This window comes from Aplidium turbinatum, chromosome 18, assembly GCF_918807975.1.
Source record: "Aplidium turbinatum chromosome 18, kaAplTurb1.1, whole genome shotgun sequence".
NCBI classification, from domain to species: domain Eukaryota; kingdom Metazoa; phylum Chordata; class Ascidiacea; order Aplousobranchia; family Polyclinidae; genus Aplidium; species Aplidium turbinatum.
This window is the reverse complement of record NC_137489.1, coordinates 13,349,183-13,373,497: the sequence shown is the minus strand read 5'-3', so window position 1 is coordinate 13,373,497 and position 24,315 is coordinate 13,349,183. Positions and strand designations below refer to the sequence as shown.

General features: G+C 38.9%; 2 protein-coding genes across 2 annotated transcripts; one reads left to right on the top strand and one right to left on the bottom strand.

Annotated features, from left to right (window-relative positions):
- Positions 1-4,941: 4,941 nt before the first annotated feature.
- Positions 4,942-6,950, bottom strand: LOC145787802 (40S small subunit processome assembly factor 1-like). The gene is made up of 2 exons (XM_082599628.1): positions 6,420-6,950; positions 4,942-5,799 (listed from the first exon to the last, which is right to left on the bottom strand). Exons 1-2 carry the CDS (start codon positions 6,849-6,851, stop codon positions 5,599-5,601), a joined length of 633 nt encoding a protein of 210 aa, XP_082455754.1. The 5' UTR covers positions 6,852-6,950; the 3' UTR covers positions 4,942-5,598.
- Positions 6,951-19,827: 12,877 nt separating this feature from the next.
- LOC145787194 (uncharacterized) lies at positions 19,828-21,790 on the top strand. The gene is made up of 2 exons (XM_082598918.1): positions 19,828-20,010; positions 20,267-21,790. Exons 1-2 carry the CDS (start codon positions 19,828-19,830, stop codon positions 21,788-21,790), a joined length of 1,707 nt encoding a protein of 568 aa, XP_082455044.1.
- The last annotated feature ends 2,525 nt before the right edge of the window (positions 21,791-24,315 follow it).

Genomic DNA, 24,315 nt, shown 5'->3' with positions numbered 1-24,315 from the left:
AGAAGAGCTTTGCGACAAGGTTAGGGACCAGTGGCTGAGGTACCAGTATGAAGATGTTAAAGAGGAATGGTATAAAAAAGCACAAGTGATACCACCAATGGGCCTACAACTTCCAAAAGTCAACATAAATATTCCTATTGGCAAGATGCCTTAGAAACATGTGGGTTGCTGCCGGCTGATGAGTATGAAAACCCTCAATCAAGCTTCAAACGAATTGACCATTATTGATTAAAAATAGGACAATTGCTTGACAAAAATGGTACTAAAAAATACACCCAACTTACCAATCTTGCTCTAACTGTTTGCGCATTAAGTCACGGAAATGCTGCTCCTGAACGCGGCTTTTCAATTAATAAGGCTTTACTTGCCAGCCATGGCTACACAATACAAGAAGATACCCTTGTATCTTTGCGAATTGTTAAAGAATGGATCAATAAGTTTGGAGGCACTTTAAAATTTCCTATCACAGAAAAACTTCGGCAACAAGTAAAAGGAGAAAGAAGTAAATATATGGCTTTTTTAGAAGAAACAAAGATTTTGAAAGAACGGGAGAGGCAGAATTGCCAAGAGCAAGAAGATGCTGCAGGACTTGAAACAGAAAAGCTGTCACGTAAGGCCTTGCTGAATGATGATATTGAGAGATTGGATTGAAGACTGCAGAGGAAATTATTGAGCAAGGGAACGTTCAAATATTACGTAACGCTTTTTTTCCGAATTTTTGACCCCCCCCCCTCCCCCATGTAACGCCAACGTAACGCTTTTTTCAATCCCCCCCTCCCCCATGTAACGCTTTTTTACTACGAATTCAGCACAAAAATCTACCATTCCGTACTCGAAAGCGTTACGTAACGTTTTGCTTGAACCCCCTCCCCCCCGATGTGACGCTAACGTAACGCTTTGCATAACCCCCCCTCCCCCTCGAAGGCGTTACGTAATATTTGAACGTTCCCCAAGGGAATGCTAAGCTGCAAAATGCTCTTTCTAGTAACTCTTCATAAAAACGAACTATTGTTTGCGCAGGCGAAAATTAGTATTGGCCTTGATAGAAAGCGTCGGTGCGATGAAGAACTGGCTGCCCTCGAAAAAAGTGAAGTTGGGTTGATACGCAGAGGCGTAGCAACCGCCCTCCGATCGGAGGGGCCCCGCCACAGTGGGCCCCTCCGCCGAAGTTTTTGGAAGACTGACGAAATACAGGATATAACCACGTGGTCACAAATGCAATCGAAATAGCAGAGCTTATTGGTATTGAGCAGGTGTTTTCAAAAAACACGGTGCGACGTAGGAAGGGAATGTTTGGTTACGAATGTGCTGATGATTCGAGTCGTCTTTCTGCTGAAGAAAAAATTCAAATCGTAATTTTTTCTTGCTCTCACTGATCAGGCTATGTCTTCTGTTTCTTCGCGCTTTGACCAACTCGCGGAGTGGTACAAGTTGTTTGAATTTCTGTAGGCTTACAACGCTAGCAGCCTGAAGAAGTGTCTCAGAGAAAATGGTTCGGTTGGTTGGTTTTGAATCTTTATCCTCGGACTGACAAACCTTGATTGGTTATTCCTGGTAGTTTCACATACTTTTAGAGGCTCTAGACGCAGGGCCGGTTGCCGAGATTGGCAGAGTGAAGTTTTCCGGTTATTGAAGTGTTGTTGCCAGGAAATTATTCCATTTACTAGGTGCCGCTGAATGGAGAGCAGTTCTGAAATGCTTTGCTCAAGCGCACACCCCGAGAGTCGAACTTGTGCCGCGTGGTCTTGAGCGGGCACGTAGCCATTGAGCTAACGGGGCGGACAATGGAACTCGACAATCACTGCAAAAAATTAAAAAAAAAAAGGGAAACAGTGATGCCAACGAACTAATAATGGCATTGAATCGTTTTATTTATGTCATCAGGAAAGAGAGAGGATTTGTCACGGCCAGGGCCGGATTTACCAATAGGCTAGGCAGGCTGAAGCCTAGGGCCTCAACGTCCAGGGGCCTCGAAATTCAGTTTAGAAGTTTGTAATTCTTTTAAAAACTTGACAACCTTTTGCAAAAAATGGAAAACTTGGAATTTGTGGTTTTGTTGCATTTTTGGTCCAGAGTGCTAGGTCTTTTTCACAGTGTTAGCAAAGCCCTTCAGAAATCTGAATTGTAATTAAGTAGCCTAGTTGTGCCGCATTGTAGGAAGTTCACTTGTAGACTTTCTAAGCGAAATTAGAGATGAGTTTGATGAGCAAGCAAAAGCAACCTTGTCGAATATTAACTACAGAGCTGTCACTAGGAGACAAAGAAATGCACCTGACGCTTTAAGTGAGCTGTCTTCAAAGGAAAGGTTTAAAATAAATTCCTTTATCCCTATGCTCGACGCACTATGAAGCCAATTTAAGAAGAAGAGCTAATGTCTACAGTGACATTGCAGAAATGTTCCTCTTTCTTGCTATTCTGAAAGCAACTAAGGTAGAAATTGTACGAGGCATAGAACTTTTAAAGAAAGCGTATCCGGAAGATGTTGACCCGAAACTTACTGATGAACTTCTACATTTTCATTTGTACGTGAGACAGAAGAGTATAATCTATGTCGGCTGCAGCGTGGGTCAAGTGTATGTTGGAAGGCGTACACCGATGCATAGCGCTCAAGTCCGCTTTCCCGCAATGCAGGATAAAGATAAACAAACAAACTATTTCCTTGTCTTATGGAGACCTTTATGAAATTATGTGCAAGGAAAAAATTAACACTACCTTTCCTAATGTGGAAGCTATATTAAGACTGTTTCTAAGCTTAATGGTCACTAACTGCTCAGGAGAGAGAACTGCTCAGGAGAGAGAACTGCTCAGGAGAGAGATCTTTCTCAAGGCTCAAAAAGCATCCCAAATAAACTGAGATCGACAATGTCTCAAGAAAGGTTGTCCGCACTGAGCATTCTGTGCATTGAGAGTGACAAACTTAAACAGATAAATTTTTATGAACTTTTACATGATTTTGCTTTAACGAAAGCTAGAAAAAAATTTGGTAGCCTAGTCTTACTCTATTTGATGGCTGTAACTATTTCTTATGTCCTCGTAAATAAACTTTACAATTATTGTAACGGTTGTTTGATCAAAGAAATTAAAAGCAAAATGCCTTAACTAAATTTTTATTCTTTTAATTAAAAATTTGCACCCATGAATGTGGAAAATGAAAAGAACGAAGAGGTTAATAGAGAGGGGCCTCACAAATGGCATATACCCTAGGGCCTCTCATGGTCTAAATCCCGCCCTGGTCACGGCAAGCATTTTTTAACGTAAGGCCTACAAGAACAGCCTTCAGGAGATATATCTGAATCTTTGCATTTGTACCAGAATTCTTCTGACCGACCACACCAGTTAAGAATATCCTGCGCTCAACCATGACAGATGACAGGCTTTCTGCTCTTGCAATTAGGCTACCATCGAAAACAAGATTGCCAGACGCCTGGATTATGACCCATAACAATTTTCGCATAACAAGGCTCGAAAGAAGCGCTTTGCGTAATTATGGAATATATGTCCACACTGTTACTGATAGACCTATGTAATATGTATACACAGTGGTGGGCGCAGCTAATGTAAAAGTTAGCTTTCAACAAAGAAATCAGCGGATTTCCAATAAATTTACTTTCGCTAACGAGTCCGCTAAAATTTCTAAATATTAGCGAAAATGCTAATCCGCTAACCAAAGCGTTAGGTTCACTAATTAGCGGAACTGTGTCCTCTATACTGTACACATGCATAATATGAACCCTGCATGTTGTGTAAAATAAATACCACATTCCAATTTCTGCGTTGGAAGGGGCTCCGGACTTATGTTTGGAGGGGGCCACGTTCTTTGTTGCTACGGCCATGTTGATACGTAAGGGTTGTTTCTGCTCACCATACTTTGCATATTTGTGGAGTGAAATCAGCCCCGGATTTAGGGGGGGTAGAGGGGGCAGTTGCCCCGGGCCCCCCGACTTTTAAAGGGCCCCCTTATGTGGAAAAAAATGTGATTTTGTGTTATTTTTTTCCTTTTGGCTTTTAAAGTTTCTGCAAAATGCTGTGCAGTACTGGACTGATGCTACTGTAGACGTAGAGACGGTTTTTCGCGCCGTAGGCGCAAAAAATTTTTTTGCACGGGGTCCCCCGATCTAAAAGTGCCCCGGGCCCCCCATCAGGTAAATCCGGCCCTGAGTGGAATAGTGGCTTCTCAAAAGTTTTTAGAACGTTGTAGACTGTAGGACAGCCTTTGTGTTACACTTTCTGTACCTTTGTTTGCTTTGTTTAATTGCATTTCTTACTGTGGCCAATTGTGTTTTATTGTGAATTGGAAAAGTGGTGTTTTAGTATAATTTATGGAAAGTTGTAGAATGTAGGGCAGGTTTTCAGTATGAACACGTGGCCAAATGTTCATAAACAACCACTTTGCATTGTGAATCGAAGCAATGTTATTCATTTTTAAAGTCTAATACTGAAAATTTTACAGAGGTGCCATACCTGGCACTTTTCATATTTAAGTATTTTACATTGTAAGAACGTGGCGTGGTTGTTCTGAATTCAGTATAATAAGCTCTGCTGCTGTAAAAAGTGTTGGTTTAAAATAGTTTTGCCAATTTTTAAACCAAAACACTTTTTAACAATTGTATTTTTACCATTTCAAGTCGTGCAATTGTTGTGACATATGATCTTAAAAATCTGCCCAAAACATAAAAAAAGCCATAAAGTTGTACTCAATACCATAGAAAAAGCATAAAAAATAGCCGTTTTAAGCATAAAATCATAATAAAATTGAACAACTCTAGCGTGGGACCCCTGCAGATGTTAAAAACCAAGATGAAGTTGACATGAGATTCTCTGCTTTTAACTCATAACAAAAGTAAATTGCTTGGATTCAACAAAATGATTATAAGAGTTAGTTTCAATCCAGTGGAGCGACCAAACTGGTATATCAACTTGGAATAAAAACATAAGCGTATCCAAAAGAAAACACATTTAAGTGTAATCTAAATGATATTCGCCTTCTTGAGTTGGCTACAGCATTGTTTTAAAGCAAGAAATTCTGAGTTAAAATAATATTTTGCTTTGAAGAACACCGCAGGAACTAATGCTAATAGGTGTAGCTCATAATGGGTTTGATGATTTCAATGCGACTACCAAGTTTGTTGCATCCATCTTTGTCCAAATGTCCATACTTGTTGCTGTGATTGTGTGAACACTTGAGGCTAATTTTATTTCATCAATTACTAATAATAATATTATACCACGTTTGCTACTCGTTGAAAATGCGGAATGGCCGGTTTCGACGAGTCCAATTCGGCTAGTCCGATTCGACGAGTACCCTATTCGGCGAGTTCCCTGTTCGGCGATTTTTTGAATTTTTTTTAAATTATTGGGTACCGTAGCCTAATTATCATTGCCGTTTTAGGGTTAGGGTTGGGGTTAGAGGTTAAGGTCTTATTTCAACGTTTGGCGACGTTAAAACGATGTAAAAGCGGCAATGATAATTAGGCTACGGTACCCTATAATTTAAAAAAAAACGATTTCAAAAAATTGCTGAAAAGGGCTCTCGCCGAATAGGGCACTCGCCGAATCGGACTCGCCGAATAGTAGCAGACCCTTGAAAATGTGTCGTCTTCATTTCAAGGACTTCATGTCACTTCTAGAAAGGCTTAAAACACCATTTTTGAATTTGCCAACTTGACCAAATCTTTTCGTTGACTTTGACTCGCTCCAAAACATTGTACTGCTCTTCTCATATCTGTTACGTGATGTCTTGTTTTGATCATTCTTCTGCAAATTGGCTAGCTTTTCTTGCTTTCTTTGTTCCAATAAAAGCTGTAAGATGAACCATGACATTACTTCAAATGTAATAAAATTGTTTTTGTTTTATTTATTAAACAAAAACTAAAAAAAATTAGCGATGTTGACTTCATACAGTACCAGTACCTACCACAAATAGTTCTTGTATGTTCAATGCATGGCGATCTATATCCACAGGCCTTGACAACGTGCAAACTGAAAGCCTGACTGGAGGCCAATATTATTTTGATTTTCAACTCTAAGCTAAATTGCTTTATATCCCTTTGAAATAATAGTTTTGAGAACTCAAATTGCCAAAGCGTGATCACTGAATCTCAAATCACTGCAAAACTCCTAATATTACGTTAAAAATAATGTCAAATCTCTCAATTACCAGTGTTGCCAGACGCTTTTTGGATATCCAGCACACGTGCCAAAATCTAGTCTGTTATTTAAATGGTAACAATAGCACAAAATTAACTCAAAATCACACAAAATATACCAGAAGACTACAGCTGTTAACTAATGCTGAAACTACGAAACTACCAACTTATACTTGCGATTGTGGCTACTAACAGAACGGCCTTCAGTCAAGTTTGAAGCTGCACGTTGACCTGGCCGTGGTTCAATGAATAAGTTTAAAACAATCCCTTTACCTTATAATTGATATATTCCCTCCTCTTGGGTTTAGCACCAAGTTTTATGGCCCTTTCTTGTTCCAATTTTCTTTTTTCTTCTTTAGAAAACCCTTCTAAGCCAAAGGAAGAAACATCCCATTGCAGTTCATTTAAAAACTTTTTTGATAGTTTTTCATTCAATTTCGGTGTTGCTGGTTTATGTTTTTCAGTGATAGTTTTAGATGTACTTTTTCTTTTGAAAACGATAACTTCGACAGGTTTTTTTGCTTTGATTACTTCATCGTCTTTAACTTCAGAAACTACCTCTTTTGGCAATGAGTCATTGGTTTCAATTTTTTCATATCTTCTTTTTAGTTGCTTATTTGTCTTGTTTTTCTTTTGTTCTTTCAAACTCTTTTTTATTTCATTCAGATAATGTTCTTGTAGGGATAAATCATCATTCTTATGCATTTCACAGCAACTAAATTTCCAGTAATGAAAATAACTAAATTAATAACAGTTCACAGCATTAAAAATTCATCACACCATAACACTTTTTATGAAACTTATTTGTCTAAATATTCAACAAATAAACAAGACATCTTAACTTGAGTTTTCACAAAGATAACAAATCTATATATTATACAATAAGATTCAATCTTAGATCAAAAGCATCACTCATGATGGGGTAGTCACAAACTGAGTACCCAATCTTCTCAGACAATACATAATAATTATTTATCCAGATTTAAAAAATGCGACACCAAAAGCAATGAAAACTTTAGTAAAAATCAGCTCGTTGAGATTGCACATTTGCTTATACATTTCTCCTGAAACAGAAATTTTTGCTTTTTTGTAATACATTTCTTGTTGACTGCATTGCCAGATGGTAAAAGCACCCAGGTGATGCTCTAAAGCAGGGGTCCACAAATACTTGTTCGCACGACCTAAAAAACAATATTTTTAATTCTTTGCGACCCAAACGTTTCAGAAGCACATAATTTTGCTCAAAATACTTAGCAATTTAATACAGTGGTCTTCGCGTATTAAGCCCATATCTGGACCGAACAATTTGGGCTTATTAAGCGAGGGACGATTCTCTGCCACTCCTACGTATACTTTCAGTAATTCTGGAATGGACCAAATTGGGCTTAAGAAGTGGATGGACCAATTAACCACTTAATAAGCGGGGACTAGGCTACCGTACTACCATTGAAAGTATAAATTTTCTTGTAGACTACACAATTGTATGATTGTATTTGTTTTTGCCAAACAAGTTATATTGATAGTAAGTTTAAACTGTTTTGGGACACACAGTGGATGGTGTCGTGCCTCACTATTTGCGGACACCTGCCCTAAAGGTTATTGGTTTAACACTGTCGTAGAGCACGCACCTGTATAATGGCATGATACTTAATGATATGCCCAAAATAATGGGAGCAGCTGATTCAATGTTGCATCCAGTTGTATGGGTGCAACCTATTTCATACCCTGAAAATATAGAACAAAGGCGAAGTCGCTGATCATAGTTTCCCCAAACATTTTCTCTAATTAGTATAGTTGATTGACAGGGTAATTTGCTAATGTGGACTGATAGGTTAACTATCAGCAGTCAGCACCTACAAGTTGCTGATCGGAGTTTTCGAAAACATTTCAAAAAGCCGAAGTCGCTGGTCAGAGTTGCCGCAAACATTTCAAAATTAACCTAACTTCACTTTCTTCCTCTCAATGCCAGACTGCAGTTTTATTATTATTGTTTGGCTTATTCTATGTTTTCCTTCTTTCGCTATTCGAAAATGCATTGTTTCAATGATTAAAAACGTGAATCATGGTATTGCATGACAGCCCCTATGAATGACTTTTGCTCATTGTGACGTAGCCTACCGTAACAGGAAAAAGGCAAGACAGTGGGGCGCAATTCATAGCCGTAGGAGAGTAAAACCTTTTGGGGGGCAAACAAAATTAGCCCAAATTTTTCAAACTTTGCCCAAATTTTGTCTTTGCAAAAACGTTTTCAGAAACGTAACAATACTTATATAATTGCTGAGGTAGTTCAATTTAGTTTATTGTTTTGTTGGCGATAAACAAACAAAAAGTACATATAATACAAATTGAGTGTCTATCAGACTAACAGGATGGCAACGAAAGACCTGTAAGGTCATCTACGTCAGCTGCCACCAGTGTAGTCTACTAACTCCACAAACACATGTAAAAAAACATAGGTAACAGCACCAAAACAAAGCCGAATTAAGTTTAACCTACATTCATGGACCTGTCTGTGACGGGTGCAACTTATTTCAGCCTCTAAAAAGATCGAGAAAAAAATACAACAGAGCTGAAGCCACTGATCGGAGTTGCCGCAAACATTTCAAAATTTCTCTTGATCTTTGTAGGGGACGAAATAGGTTGCAGGCCTGGAAATTCAATTTTGTTGACAGCGGACAAACGGGTCCGATCTGAGCAGCTATCTCGGCAGACACACCAGTTTTACCGTCGATCGTCATGCTTACTTACTAGGGTGGTCCAAAAAAAACTTTTTTTGTAAATGTTAATGTCTCACCCTAAAATATTGTTACCATTGATGAGAAAATGATATATGTGAATTTTCATAAAGATTGGTTGATATTTAGGGGTTGCTACCGGGGTTCAAAGTTTTGTCGTTTGCCCCCATTTTAACGTTTCGAGAGGATATGATATGATACGGTACAGTGCCATTGTATATTGCAATAAAAATACAGTTTAATAATTACTCTATGGTCTGTTTATAAACTCATGTGTCTGTATTACGAATTATACTAACTGGTGTACATGTACGAAATGTGCGACTTTGTATAAGGTAAAGGTGAGTCCCATACTTGAATACAAGCATCGAGGGATGAGGTTCTCATTATACTAAGCCTTCGGCACTAACGAGAGTAGGGTGGCCAGTTCCTTTCTCTCGGCCGCCTTTACTTCAGCAACTACGCCCACCCAATATATTATACCCTGGGTAGAGGTGGGCGTGGGCGGTGTTTGTCAACAACCAGTATAAGCCGGGAGTCAAACCAGGATTGCATAATTGGAAAGCGAGCGCGTCACCGCTGCGACTTTGTATACTTGTGTTTAAAATTCAGAGACTAAATTGGACATTCATTAACAGCTTTAGAATACAACAAATAAAATACATACAGGAATTATTGCGCGAGGGTCTTTCTACTGCAGTCTGGATATCGCTGACGGTGATAGGCGACGACACGCAAAAGATACTGTTTTTGTTCTTCGTCACATGTGTGTAATGTGTTGTATTCCGTGATCAACGCCACTCCACGCTCGGCAATGTCCCAACCGGGGTGCCAATTGCAATGCTCAAGGGTGCCGCGAGATATTTTAACTTTAACCCGTTAAGTGTGGAATTTATTTATTTATTTTAACTCTAATCCACAATAAGCCTTTGTTTTCTCGCCCAGGAATAACAGCGTGAAAGAGATTTTGAATCGTTGCTGTTTTTTCCATAAAAACGTTTGAAACGCATCATTATTGCCAGGTTTCATGATTTTATTTTGCGTTTCACGGCGCACAAAGTCAAATTGCAGTGATGGATTATCGGATTGTGTGACCCAGCACGATTATAAAATTGCACGATTGTTTGCGAACCACTATAAAATAGAAACTTTTGCATGGGGGATACCATACCTGCGCATACAAACACGATAGCCTACATAGCTAATCGAGAAAAGGCTAAGTTATAATTGATTTATTCTTTATACCAGTGCTCCGCAACCTTTATTTACTCACGGCACACTTAAAAACTCTTTAAAATTTTGCGGCACAATTCGGCCGACACATTTTCAAAATGTAAAAAATAACTATCATCTTTTTAATGAGATATTTGCGCTTGTTTCTTGCTTTAATAAAGTTAACAATTTGGATACAGTCATTCATTGTTTCTGTCAGCTCCCTTGTAAAATGTTTGATCATCAAGGCTTCCCTGTGTAAGCAGCAATACATAAGTTGAATGGCTGGATTTTGACGTTTTACCCATGCAGCTAAACTTCTTCCTTCGCCCACCATTGCTGAAGCACCATCTGTGCAAACGTTGATGCAGTTATTCCAATGGATACCATGGGTTATGAAAAACTCGTTGGTCACTCTAAAAATTTCCTGGCCAGTCGTTCGTTCCTGGCTGGAAGTTCTTTGCAAAATAATTAGGCTACTCGTTTGTTATGGACTCGCCATTGACAAAACGTTGGCTACTACACTTAATAGCTGTGCTTTCAATATTACGAAATTTTTCATTAAACACTGCTAACTGACAATTCAAAATGACCTAGCCTGACTTCTAAAAACGCACTACCACGTTAACCAGCCTTTTTTAAAACTAGGGCAGCCTTCCCATTGCGAAAACTTCAATGTGAGGCAAAAAAATCATAAATGCACTGTGGGAAGTCTAGCTAGAGTTTGAGTTGTCTTGCAGTGGTAAAGCGAGAATTTTTAAAACATAAAAACTCCTTTCTTTTCAAAAAGTATGTTCTGATGATAGTTATCCCGCGGCACACCGGTTGCGGAGCACTGCTTTATACTTATATGAATATATTTTGTGAATTGCTTTGCGATTACAATTGGGTCTCCAAATTAGTGGATTTTCCGTACAAACGAACATTAAAACTAAAAAAACGAGAACGACTGCTTATAGTCGAGGAAGAAATGTGGGTGGCTTTGTCGAATGTGCCTCGAGATATTAAGGGACTTGTGCAAGAAGTCAAGCCCAAATTTCACACTAAATTTTGAATAAATACATTTATTTATCGCGCTATACTGTACAACTCATTCTGTGCTATTTCATACAGTTACTTGAAATACAGAAATCTCATAAAATTGACCCAGTTTTGCCAGGATGCCGCAAACTATTTATCTCTTCGATAGGGTGCCGCAAGGTCAAAAAGGTTGGGAACCACTGCTCTAAACCCTTGACAGCCTGTTTTAACCTAAAAGGAGGACTTTCTGATGATTACCCTTTTAGGGTGAAACAGGCTGTCAAGGGTTTAGACAGTGGTTCTCAACCTTTTCTGAGTCATGGCCCCCCAGACTGTGGCTCTAAAAGACCATGGCCCCCTTGAGCAAAATAAAAATGTATTTGTTTAAAGAACAATGAAACGAAATCAATAAAAACAGTTAACGAATGATTAAATGATTTAATGCTTTCTTTTTCGTAATAGACTACGCTAGTAAATCAAGCGTATCCTTAATTGTTACGTTACAATCACAAAAGATGATGCAACATGCAGTGAGATAGAACATATGATGAAAAAACATGCTTTTAGCTAGCTTTACGATACTAACACCTACATGAGTGTTTTTTGTGTCACAATTCTGTTATAATTCATCAATACATGTTATAATTTATTAATGAAGCTTTTTATCATGGCTCCCCTGAGAACGCTCTGTGGTCCCCTTGGGGGGCCGAAGGCCACGGTTGAGAACCCCTGGTTTAGAGGGTAATAACTATGTATGTACTATGTATATTAGTTTACATCATGTACATTTGTACATGTAGTTTATTTACTGTCTTCTAAAGCTGTTATTGATTGTCAAATTTAGTCTCTGAACTTTAAACACAAGTATACAAAGTCGCACATTTTGTATATATATGTAGACCAGTTAGTATAATTCGTAATACAGACGTACATGAGTTTATAAACAGACTATATAGAGTAATTATTAAACTGTATTTTTCTTGCAATATACAATGGCACTGTACCATATTTTTTACTGTACCGTATCATATCATATCTGTATCACATCCTCTTAAAACGTTAAAATGGGGGCAAACGACAAAACTTTGAACCCCGGTAGCAACCCCTAAATATCAACCAATCTTTATGAAAATTCACATATATCATTTTCTCATCAATGGTAACAATATTTTAGGGTGAGACATTAACATTTACAAAAAAAATTTTTTTTGGACCACCCTATTACTTACTTTATCTTGAACTATATCTACGGTTTAGAAGACTTTAAAATTTCAGCAAAGTCACTCTGAAAGGCTTTTATCATACCAACGACCTGCGCTTGAAGAGTCAAACGTTTCACTAGGCTTTTTTCCTTAGGTTTTTTTTTGCGAGCGAAAGTGATGAAGAGCAAGTAGCGAAGTAGGTTCATTGTCCTCAATCTCACTCATAGAATTTTCGGTTCTCCCACTAGAGATGCAGCAAACCCAAAATTTTTATCCGCAAACCGCACCGCAACTGAATCATCTATCCGCACACCGCAATTATCTGGACACTGCACCGCAAATTACAAAATTTTCAAAAAATATTTTAACGCGTTATTTTTTAATCAAATTTGTCCATTGTGGTAAAAAGCACCCATGGCATATACCTAACTGGTAACCTACTAGTACAGTAAGTGAACTAATTGACTAGGCTAACCAGATCATATTATCTTATCAGCAATGCATATAAGTTGTAAGACATCATGCTTTTTCAAATAGAATGTTCCTGGATCCAGTACCAGGACTTTTGAACACTTTTTGTAAGCAATAATGCCATTTTAATGTCAGTGGCTGTATGAACTACAATCAATCAATCAATCAGTTTATTTATTTGTCACAAACATGAAAAGAATACAAAATATTATGCAATAATCTGCTGTGTGTCGTATGACGAGGAGACTGCGAAAAGACCAAGCGGTCATCTAGTCAGCAGCCACCTCAAGCTAGGTGATGTTGGTCTAAATAACATACACCAGTGGCGTAGCCAAGGGGGGGGGGGGTTTTGGGGGTTACAACCCCCCCCCCTTTGGCACGCGTGTGACGTCACGATATTGAGAATGATGCTTTCAGTCTAATAAAAAATTGCCTAGTTTTAAACAAAATTGCATTAAAAGAGCAAGTTTTGCCAATACCAAACATTCAAACATCTCAGCCAGGAATTAGCAACAAGAAAACACAGAGACTTAGCTTTATTTCAAAAAAATGCCGAAGAAAACATGATCTTATCCTTTTGCTATGCTACCAGACAGCACCATTTTACAGGAATATTCATACCCACATTTTTGTTGAAAATGCTCTCAGAATGCACCAAATTCAAAATAATTTTTCAAAATTTTCTGGGGGAGGCCCCCCAGACCCCCCACCGCTGGGTGGTCAAACCCCCCCCCCCTTTCAAAATTCCTGGCTACGCTACTGACATACACAGTAATACACAAACAACCATACAAAAAATCAAACATTTGCTAATATAGATACACATGTTTTTATTAAGCAAATACACACACAAGAGTAAAACTTATAGCCTGAACTCACTGCTATAGTAACTAATGCGGTAGTTGCGCTAGGCCTATAGGGGTGCAACCTAGTTCGTACCCTGAACAGTTCGTACCCTGACAAGATCGAGAGAAAAAATTAAAAACAGCCGAAGTTGCTGATTGCAGTTCAATAGCACAAAGCCGAACTCGCTGATCAGAGTTTCCGCAAACAAACTTGATGGTTAGGGTTAGCGGAAACTGCGGAAAAATGTTTAGCGAGGGTTAGGGTTAGAGAGCATAGATTACTCTATAGTTAGGGTAAGGGTTAGCGGAAACTGCGGAAAAATGTTTGCGGAAACTGCGATCAGCGAGAGTTAGAGCATAGATTACTCTATGGTTAGGATAAAGGTTAGCGGAAACTGCGGAAAAATGTTTGCGGAAACTGCGATCAGCGAGGGTTAGGGTTAGAGAGCATAGATTACTCGATTGTTAGAGTTAAGGCCGAGTTAGGGTAAGCAGAAACTGCGGAAAAATGCTTGCGGAAACTGCGATCAGCGAGGGTTAGAGCATAGATTACTCTAGGGTTAGGGTAAAGGTTAGCGGAAACTACGGAAAAATGTTTGCGGAAACTGCGATCAGCGAAGGTTAGGGTTAGAGCATGGATTAGTCTATGGTTAGGGTTAGCGGAAACTGCGGAAAAATGTTTGCGGAAACTGCAATCAGCGACTTCCGCTTTTTTTAATTTTTTTTCTCGATCTTTTCAGGGTACGAACTAGGTTGCATCCGGCCTATAGCCTGGTAACTGGGAGCTGAGCTTATCAGCTAGGCTATTAACCAAAAACACTCCTACAGCTTCTGTAGCCATTTGCAGGCCTCGAAATTCACAGCGGACACCGCAGACATGTCCGCCGTCACATCATGTGATGTCCGCGAGAAGTGCCCGCTAGATCGGTCGTATTTGTCCGCCGAGAAATAACACAGAAACTGGCGATTCTAATCGTCATCGCATAGCACGAACAATTGTTGCGAGAATACAATTTCCCGCGCATTCTAGCGCGCATCTAGAAAATGTGAATAGGCTACCATACTGTATCCCTTAGCTTCCATTCAAGCAGGAAAACTTTTGATTATTACGTTGCTTCAACGATTGATGACATTGAATCATCGTAACAAAGATGAACTCTTCGATAAAAATCAATGGGATTACCGGTAGAGTAGCCTACCGGTACTTCTACACTAATCACGCGTAACTTAGTTCAAGTCTTATGTCACAATATTTGGCTTTGATCTCCGAGTAACATTGATAAGGAAAGGTTGGTTACAAAATTAGAAATGCGAGTAGGCTATTACGGCAAGATGCAGCAAAATTTGTTAAGTTGTGGTATTACAGTATGAAAAAGCCCAGGGAAAATTCACTTTCGCTCACATGACACGCAAAAATAAACCTAAAAAAGCCTAGGGATAGGCTACTTTGCACAGCAGAAAATAGTAGCGTTAGTGTAGAAGTTTTCCGACTCGTACGCAAGAAGCCACACGACCTCGTTCGGTGGAAGTTAATCTGTTATGCGGTGTATCAAGCAGCTACACGGCGCTTTGACTCTTCAAGCGCACGCCGTTGGTCTGATGAAAGCCTTTTAGAGTGACTTCGCTGAAATCTAAAGCCTTCTAAACCGTACAGCTATTAGCTATACTTCTCAAATGGCAAAGAAATATCAAGATAAAGTGATTAAGCATGACGATCGACGTTAAAACTGGTGTGTCCGCCGTGAAACTTAATTTGTCCGCCGAGATAGCTGCTCAGACCGGACACGTTTGTCCGCCGTCAACAAAAACAAATTTCGAGGCCTGCATTTGCATAGCCAAATCCTTACCTTTAGCATTGATTTAGCATAGCTTAGCATAGCTTTCCAGATTAGGGAGTAGGGTTTCCGATTCCGAAGGAAAAAAACTGTTCCGTGTTTCCAATTTAGATTTGAAGTTTCATAATTCAATGGCAGCTAAAATTCCAAAGTCAAATGTAAATTTTGAATCATTCATGTTAAACAGAAAATGTTCTTCATTTGGCTTTTCTGGTATAAATGAGATAGAAGTATCTGATGCTATAAGGAACCTCAAAGCAAATAAAGCTTCAGGCATTTTTGAAATACCTTTTAAATTTATCAAAATGGCTAATGTAATTATATGCCCTTTTTTAACAAAAGTACTCAATGAATGTGTTTTGCAAGAAATCTTTCCTGATGTACTCAAAAAGAGTCTGATAATACCTGTATCAAAAGTAGTTCACCTTTACACTTTACAGATTTGCCACCAATTTCTTTATTGCCAACTTTTGCCAAAATTTTCGAATTTTTTTTATATAAACGGATGATGAATTATATTGAAAAATATAATATTTTAACCCCAGCTCAACATGGTTTTCGTGAAAATGACTCAACAAGCTTAGCATTGACAAAAATTTATGATGACTTACTTTCTAACTTGAATGATCACAAATACACATGCTCGGTTTTTGTTGATTTAAGTAAAGCTTTCGATACAGTTGATCATGGCATACTTTTAAAAAAAACTTCACCATTATGGCTTTCGTGGCAAGTTTTTAAACGTTTTAACATCTTATCTAACAAATAAAATGCAAAGTACAAAAATTAACGGTAAAAATACTAAGTTCAATGTTGATAAATGTGGTGTCCCACAGGGGTCAATCCTTGGTCCCTTGCTTTTTCTTCTTTATGTGAATGATCTTCCAAATGCATCTTCTTTTTCAACTACACTTTTTGCTGATGACTTAAACTTTCATATGTCAGATAAATGCCTGTCATCTCTCCAAAAAAATGTCAATGGAGAAATAGGAAAGATTGATGTGTGGATGAAATCGAATAAACTTTCATTAAATTATAGTAAAACTACTTATATGATCCTCTGCAACAAAAAAGTGCAGCAGAAAATTTTAGTCTGTCCATCAGTGGCCGATCCATCGAAAGGAAGAAATGTATAAACTATCTAGGTGTAACTTTGGATGAGCGATTGACATGGGATAGTCATATTATTAATCTTAGAAAGCAGCTTGCAAAGGTCTGCAGCATAGCATTTAAGCTGAGAGAAAGAGAGAGAAACCTTTTATTTTGTCTGTTGCGAGAAAAGTATACGGTACAAAATATAGACAATGCAAATAAAATAGCACCATAACTAGAATCTACAACAGACAGGAAGCAGCGAAAGACTATATTAGTCATCGAGTCAGCTGCTTCCCGTGTTTTTAATGTGACAAATGTCAAACATCGGCATTACGTTGAAACCAAGATATGCGTTAAAACAGGATAAGCTTAAGTTCCGTAAAAAATGAACACAAAAAGTTGTTTACTGCTGCGACAGTCAAGTGAATTCCTGTGGTTTTAATTCAAATATCATGCCCTACAAAAGTAGTAAGTTATGAGAAAAAAAAAAAAACAAACAAAAAAACTATGCATAAACAACAACTTCTAACTGCTAGCATAAAAGACGAAGCATGAACACTAAAAGTAGGCCTAATCATAGTATATAACTTTAAACCTTAACAAAAACAGTCAGTTTATAGGCCGACTTGAATACAGTTAATAAGATGACAGCCGTTAATAAATAGTACTTAGCACCAATTCGTGAGTAGTAGGCCTAGGTCTACGTAGTAGGCCTATCAACTATTGTTCAATCCGAAAAATTTGCGATAACACTCGTCAATGTTGTGGCAGCAAAAATAGTCACAGACAAAGTTTTTTCATATAATAAATTTTAAGTTTTTTTGTGAAAGTTTTTATACTCGTAGCCCCTACTACTTCTGAAGGTAAATCATTCCATATTTTTGGGCCTAAGAATTTCAAACTGCCTTGGCCTTTTCTTGAGCTGACACTACGTAAGTGAAAGTTATTTTTTTGAGAAGCTCTCGTGCCATGGCAATGAAATTTAGAAATTTCTAATTGATACAAGTTAGTGATGGGAAGTATGTCGAGATCTTGGTACAGTAGTGAAAGTTTTGCTCTTCTGTTGCTAAAGGTTATTGTGCGAATGATTCGATTTTGCATTGTCGAAATTTTCTTGAGCAGTTTTTGTGTGCTTGAACCCCAACATAAAATGCCATATTGTATTATTGATCGTGCAAAAGCATACATTGAGATATTGAGATACATTGAGATACATTACTGAGATACATTGCCCCTTTAACAATATTACAAACTTTATGTTAGATTTTCAACAGGTCCTTGATACGCCTACCTTTCGTTTTACTGCATTACTCCCGTTGATTTGTGTATTCGCCACCTAGCGTCGTATCGCTGATTTGCAGATGGCAACACTCACCACGAGATTGTCGTCGAACTTTCGAGACGTTTTCGTTTTTGCTGCTAGTTTGCCAGCTAGCCGAACTTGTTAGCTACTGTAGTTTGTGACTGAAAGTGGATTGATTGATGTTTATGCTTTGTTAGCTGCTTTTCTGTTATGTATTTCTACAGCACTTAAGTTTGACAATTGCTATGGTAATACTTATTTGCGTGTAGGCTGAATTCCATATTTGCAGCTTGCCATCTCTCAAAGTTCAACTTACTGGTGAGCCTTACTTGTGATGTAATAATGTTTTGTAGCTGAATGTTGACTTTCTACCGTGAACAAACGTAACGCATCTCTGGTGTGCGTAAATTGTTGTTAGGCTAATACTTCAAACTTAAATATTGCAGAGTCAATCACTATAGAATCCTTCGCGTGCAAGTGCATCATTTGGCATTACTGATCCGGTCATACTGTAGCGATCCATTATTTCAACATATAAGTTTTCCTGCCTTTTACTAAAGTTTCTGTAATTTTCCATGCAATTGCTCCCAAAGAAAATAGAAAAAAGGGCGCACACAATAAAATGGTTTGTTCGTCCTTTGACGAGAGCTCTATCACATCAAACCAGCTCTATCACATCAAACCAGCTCTATCACATCAAACCAGCTCTATCACATCAAACCAGCTCTATCACATCAAACCAGCTCTATAAAATCGGACGAGCTCTATCACATCAAACCAGCTCAATTAGACAAAGAGCTCTATCAAATCGGACCAGCTCACATCAAACGAGCTCAGTTAGACCAGTTCAGCTCTCAGAAAAACATTAAATTGATTGTTTAATTAAAATGTAATAATGCTTTACTGTTCTGCAATTTCATTATTCTGTACTGTTTAAATTCAAATTGTGTTATAGACCTACAACATTATACGAACACCTTCTGATAACTTAAAATTATAATTCGAATAACAATTGTGTGGAAATTAGTTCATGGAGTCAGATAGCCAAATTAGATGGATAGAAATTTCATCAGGCAGTTAGACAGCCTTCATCTTAATTCAATTTATAAACAAACAACAACCATTAAATAAAATATAAATAAATTGCTACCACACTTTTATAAGTTACGCTAAATAAAATATATAACCACAATACTACCGGTACGTTTATTATTCTGAATTGTATGATTGATTGATTTGTGTCGTGAATTGTGGATTCATGTTTACTACTGAATTATTGACCAATAATTTGTCAGCCTAATGGAAATTAATTCTTGTAAACCGATCTTAACTAGGCTATGTGAACTGCCACGTTTCTTTGTTTTTAATATTGGTCTAGCGTTATGGTTGTACGGTAGCCTACGTAATAATTGTGTAAATAAATTGTGAAAGAACATCGCGAATTTATTTATTCAGTGCGTCATTGGCCAACCTGTGGAACTTGTGTACCGTACAGTGGATTGAAAACTGTTAGTCAACAAATTTGGTACGTTTATCAGTTCGATTGTTATGCTTGCTGAATTGTGACTAGTGTCTTATGTTGTGTTATTTCTTGACAGAAAAACCGTATAAACTTCATTGCTGCGAAGCAGTCATTGGAAACAGAGTGATTTCTTCAAGTTGGCGTGCTTTAACAGTGCTCAGTCCTGCCAGGTGGATTAGGAAAATCGTGACGTCACCGGCGCAATTAACTACCGCACCTGTTGTGTTCGTGTTGCACACAACATCGTTTTTCAAATTTGACATCAAAGCTTAACCATCTTTGAACTGAAGCTGATTTCGTCAATTGAACCAAACTGCTGATCTTCACCAACCTGACGATCAAATTTGCGTTTACTTACCAAGTTCCCATCAGTGTTACGTGACATCTCTCATTTGCTGAAGTTAGCTTATGCTGTTACGAAGCGGATTTGCATACACAGCTATGGATTCCAAAGCCGAAGCTATTCAACAAGCAGCTGATACTTTGAGAGACAGCTACAAGCGTGGTGAACAGCTGATGAGCAAACGCGAAAACCTCACAGAAGTACAGACTATCCTGTTAGAAATTGACAAAAATTATGCCTTTTTAATGGCACCTTGTGTCGATGTCCCTGACGATGACAATGTATAGTTTGCGTCAACGTGAAGCACATGCCAAAGTGGAACTAGCTCGTTTGACAAAAGAGCAAAATGATGCCAGGCGACGAGAGGAAGAACAACTAGTTCGCATGGAGCAGGATTGAGTTCGCTTTGAACGTGAGAGAGCCGAAGCTGAAGACCTGCGTCAAATTAAAGCTGCCGAAACTGAAGCCGCACTCTGGCAAGATGATTCTTCTTCGGTTATCAATATTGGATCAATGACACCCGTACGATTGCCACAGCAAACCTTCACTCACAAAGACACACACCTGGAACCTCTGCGTCACGGTGATGAGCGGCACAAACAAGAACCAACTGCAACATCTGCAAGAATGCCAGACCAAACGGTAAATTACCCTTGTTATTATACTAGCCGACAACCTGATCTTTCAGAACGACTTCTACCTAAACCAGATGTTAAGAAATTTTTTGGTGACCCGCTCGATTTCTGGGCTTTCTGGCACCATTTTAAGTCTCATATTTCTGATTGGTTGACACCCGACAGGAAGATGTCTTATCTCATGCAGCACTGCTGTGATGCAGTCTGTGAACAAATAAGGCACCTTGCCTATAGCAGCGAAGGTCACAACTGCTATGATGAAGCGTGGGAAGAATTGAAACGGAGGTATGGCCAACAGCACGTTATTGCGCATGCTTGCGAGGAACGCTTGAGAGCTGTTACCAGAATTTCTCACCACAAACCCGAACAATTGGAGAAGTTGTCGGTCCTGTTAAAAAGATGTTGTTCATCATTGAGCTCTAACACCGAAGCTTCGAACTTGGATACCGTGCAGTTTATCACCTGGCTTGCGGATAAGCTGCCAGTGTCTTTGAAAGAAAAGTGGGTAATTGAAGCTCTGAAAATCAATGACGACACTGGAAAAGTGGCTGGGTTCCAACACTTTGCTGACTTCATAACGAACGAATCTAGGATTGCCAATTCAATCTATGGCGTGAAACTCTTTTCATCAAATGTCGACAAACTTAACAAGCCTGACACCAAAGGGAAACAAAAGGCTTCACTGTTTAACGTAGTGACAAAACCTACTGAAAAATCCGGACAGCTCCGAATTGGCAACAAGCGACTCATACAATGTATCCTGTGCGATAATACACATTATTTACAACACTGCAAAGAGTTCAAAGCCAAATCCGTCACTGAACGGGAGCAATTTGTAAGGAAGAACAAATTGTGCTTAAACTGTCTTGGACCAGATCACATACGTGCCGACTGCAGAAGCCGAGGTAAATGCACTGAATGCGGAAGCTCATCACATCATTCTCTGTTACATCGGTACCTGGTCACAACTGGAGAACACGTCCAGAGACGACACCCTAACCCCATGGCTAATAGAAGAAATGATAGCCAGCCAGATGATCCCGGAAGAAGACCATTAGAAAGGAGCACAAATGAAGTTGTGGAAACCTTCCATTCCAGAACAAGCAACTCGGCAACTTACTTGGACATCGTTCCCGTGCGTGTGACAGGAGAAGGAAAGGTAATACATACCTATGCTCTCCTAGATTCTGGTTCAAACCGCACCTTTTGTGAACGAAAACTTGTAGAGATGCTTGAACTGAAACCTGAGCCATCTGGTGACTTCCAGGTGCAAACATTGTCTTCGAGTGGACCATATTTCTTTAATTCTTCAACTGTATCGTTGAAAGTTCTACCAATAGTTGGCGGCGAAGTGCAAGAACTGACAGATGTGATCGTCGTTGACAAGATACCTACCAAGCCAACTCAAGCCAACTCTAGCAAATGAAAAAGTAGAAGTGGAATTTTTAGACCACCCCTAAAAGTGGTTAAAACTACACTTTTTGATTTACAGTGTAGAAGATGCGGGGATTGATTAGCGCGCTATTTCTGCAATTGTTTACATGTAATTCTACACCTTTGAACTCTAAGTTTTCTTTAGCATGCTTAGCAATGCCATAATGTCGTCCGGGTTCGTTCCTTCGTGTTTCAAATAATTTTGCAAGATTATTAATTTTGTTATCTGCATCTCACATAGTAGCCTACATGCTCTGTTTTACAATTCAAGGCTTAGGCTATTTCGGATAATTCTTGCGAGTATTCGTACATCAAAGCCAAGTCCAACAAGAAATCGGTGGATGTTATCTTCGACAAGAGTCCTTGATATTTCGCACGTTCCCGAGAATCTCTTGTGTCGCTAATAGCCCCCTTTTTGAAAAATTCGACAAGTGCTGGGATATCATTCCAGACGGCACTAACTGTGCGGAAACTCGAGGCTACCCAACGTGTGTCTAGTAGGCCTACCCTTCCGATTTTCAACAACTGCACTTCAACAGCCGCTGCACATTTACCCAATTCCCTGCTATTGTTGGGAGAAGCGTGGTAAAGGCTATAGCGTTTGTCCATAAAAGATCGAAGTCGATTCAAATTACTGACTGATTTTACAGCATGACGAACCGATAGTTCCAATCTATGGTTGCACAATACCACACTACAATGTCTGGAAATTCATCACGAAGCAATTTTGCTACACCATTTTTGCGACCTATTATCACAGCCGCGCCATCACATACAACACCAATCAAACAAGAAGATAAAAATGTTGTAGACATGCCATACGATTTTAGGCAGCTCTTCAGGGAATCATAGATGCCATTCGCTGTAAGAATAGCAAGCTCAACAAGACCTACAAATACATTCACAGGTTCGCTTCCGTCAAGACTGGTACGAAGATATATTATCAGAGTGAATACCCCATTTAACGTGTTCGACTCATCAAGAATTATGGATATACTTTTACTGAACAGGGCAAAGCATAATAAGAGTATAAAATATTTGAGCTTCCGGAACGCCGTTCCGGAGAAGTCAATTTTTTGATCGAGCTTCCGGAGCGGCGCTCCGGACCGCTCCGGCTGAAATCCAGCCCTGGATATAGTATTAACATTTTGTAGATGCGCGCTAGAATGCGCAGGAAATTATATTTTCGCAAACAATTGTTCGTGCTATGCAATGACGTCAGGGTTAGCAATGTTTAAGCCAAGGATTCAACCTATTTCGTCATCAGAACACTTCGTAGCCTACCCCGATTTCAGGGTACGACATGGGGGTACGATGTGTTCACGAGACGAAATAGGTTGCATCTGTCTGTGACTCAATTAAACAAACGATCAAAATTAAACAAACCTTTCTTGCGGCACAAAAAAATATATTTATCAGGCCCACATGGATTCAACAACAGTTTGAACTGAGATTTTCAGCAATAACTAGACAACAGTGGCTGTATAGGTAGGCACTTTAACATTACCCACTCGTCGAAAAGGTACGCAATCATGCGTGACATGTTCATTCGCGATTCAGCCGTTATAATAAGATGTCTATGGATTCAGCTGATTTCAGTCATGTGACTCGACACGTGATATTCTGATCGAAAAATTTTGATACAAAGAAATTTAACTGAATGCTTCACCACAACCACCGTTGTCTAATGGTTAGGGCAGAGGAGTAGTAATTTCGATTTCGTGGGTTCGATTCCCACCCTCTGCTAATACTATTTTTTCTTCTGCAACTGAACTGAGTGCAAGAAGGATCTTAATGGTAGCCACTGTAACAAGTCGAAATTGTGACTAAAACACAAAGCAATTTCACATTGAAAAGCAGGCACTCTTCGACGAGTGGGTGATGTAAAAGTGCCTACCGGCTGTATAGGCTATCCATGTCGTCAGATTAATTTTGTCTTTTAAACTGAGTTTGTGGCTTAACCGCACGTCTCAAGGTCAACGTCTCAAGTTCTTGCAATTTTAGTTAATCTACTCTTCTAAAGATTTAATGCACTTAAAACAGTAAGTTTCATGTTTTGACGAGAGAGATTTTATTTTTTTTACGACAATTACTAAAAACTAACACTTTCAAAGAGAAAAAGAAAACACAAGAATAAAATAGTTGATCGTGAGGTGGCGCGAAAGACCATGTTTCCGATGTAAAATCGAAAGGTCGTCCAGTCTGCGCCACCTCATAAAATGATGGCATTCATAAAATTGTTGCCCCACGAAAGCTTAAGACGTTTATTATGTGACCGTTTTTTTATGACTTAATGTTCATTAGGTTAACATTTTGGTGCTCTCTCACTTTAGGCAGGTGCCCCCCTCCTCCCTAGCTTTCTCGCTTTAGCGAGAGCACTGAACTATAGGCCTACTGTATTGTTCTTGCATCTTTTCTCGACGGTCATACATAGCCTATCGACTTCATACTTACTGCATGGCTAATTTTCTTTAACTTTAAACAGGAACAACTTTTAACTTGCTACGCCCCTAATCC

Coding starts and splice junctions, on each gene's coding strand:
- LOC145787194 (XM_082598918.1), top strand. CDS start 19,828: ATGGATTCCAAAGCCGAAGCTATTCAACAAGCAGCTGATACTTTGAGA. Junction 20,011..20,266: donor ATGTCCCTGACGATGACAAT/GTATAGTTTGCG, acceptor CGATTGCCACAG/CAAACCTTCACTCACAAAGA.
- LOC145787802 (XM_082599628.1), bottom strand. CDS start 6,851: ATGCATAAGAATGATGATTTATCCCTACAAGAACATTATCTGAATGAA. Junction 5,800..6,419: donor GGGAATATATCAATTATAAG/GTAAAGGGATTG, acceptor TTCATCTTACAG/CTTTTATTGGAACAAAGAAA.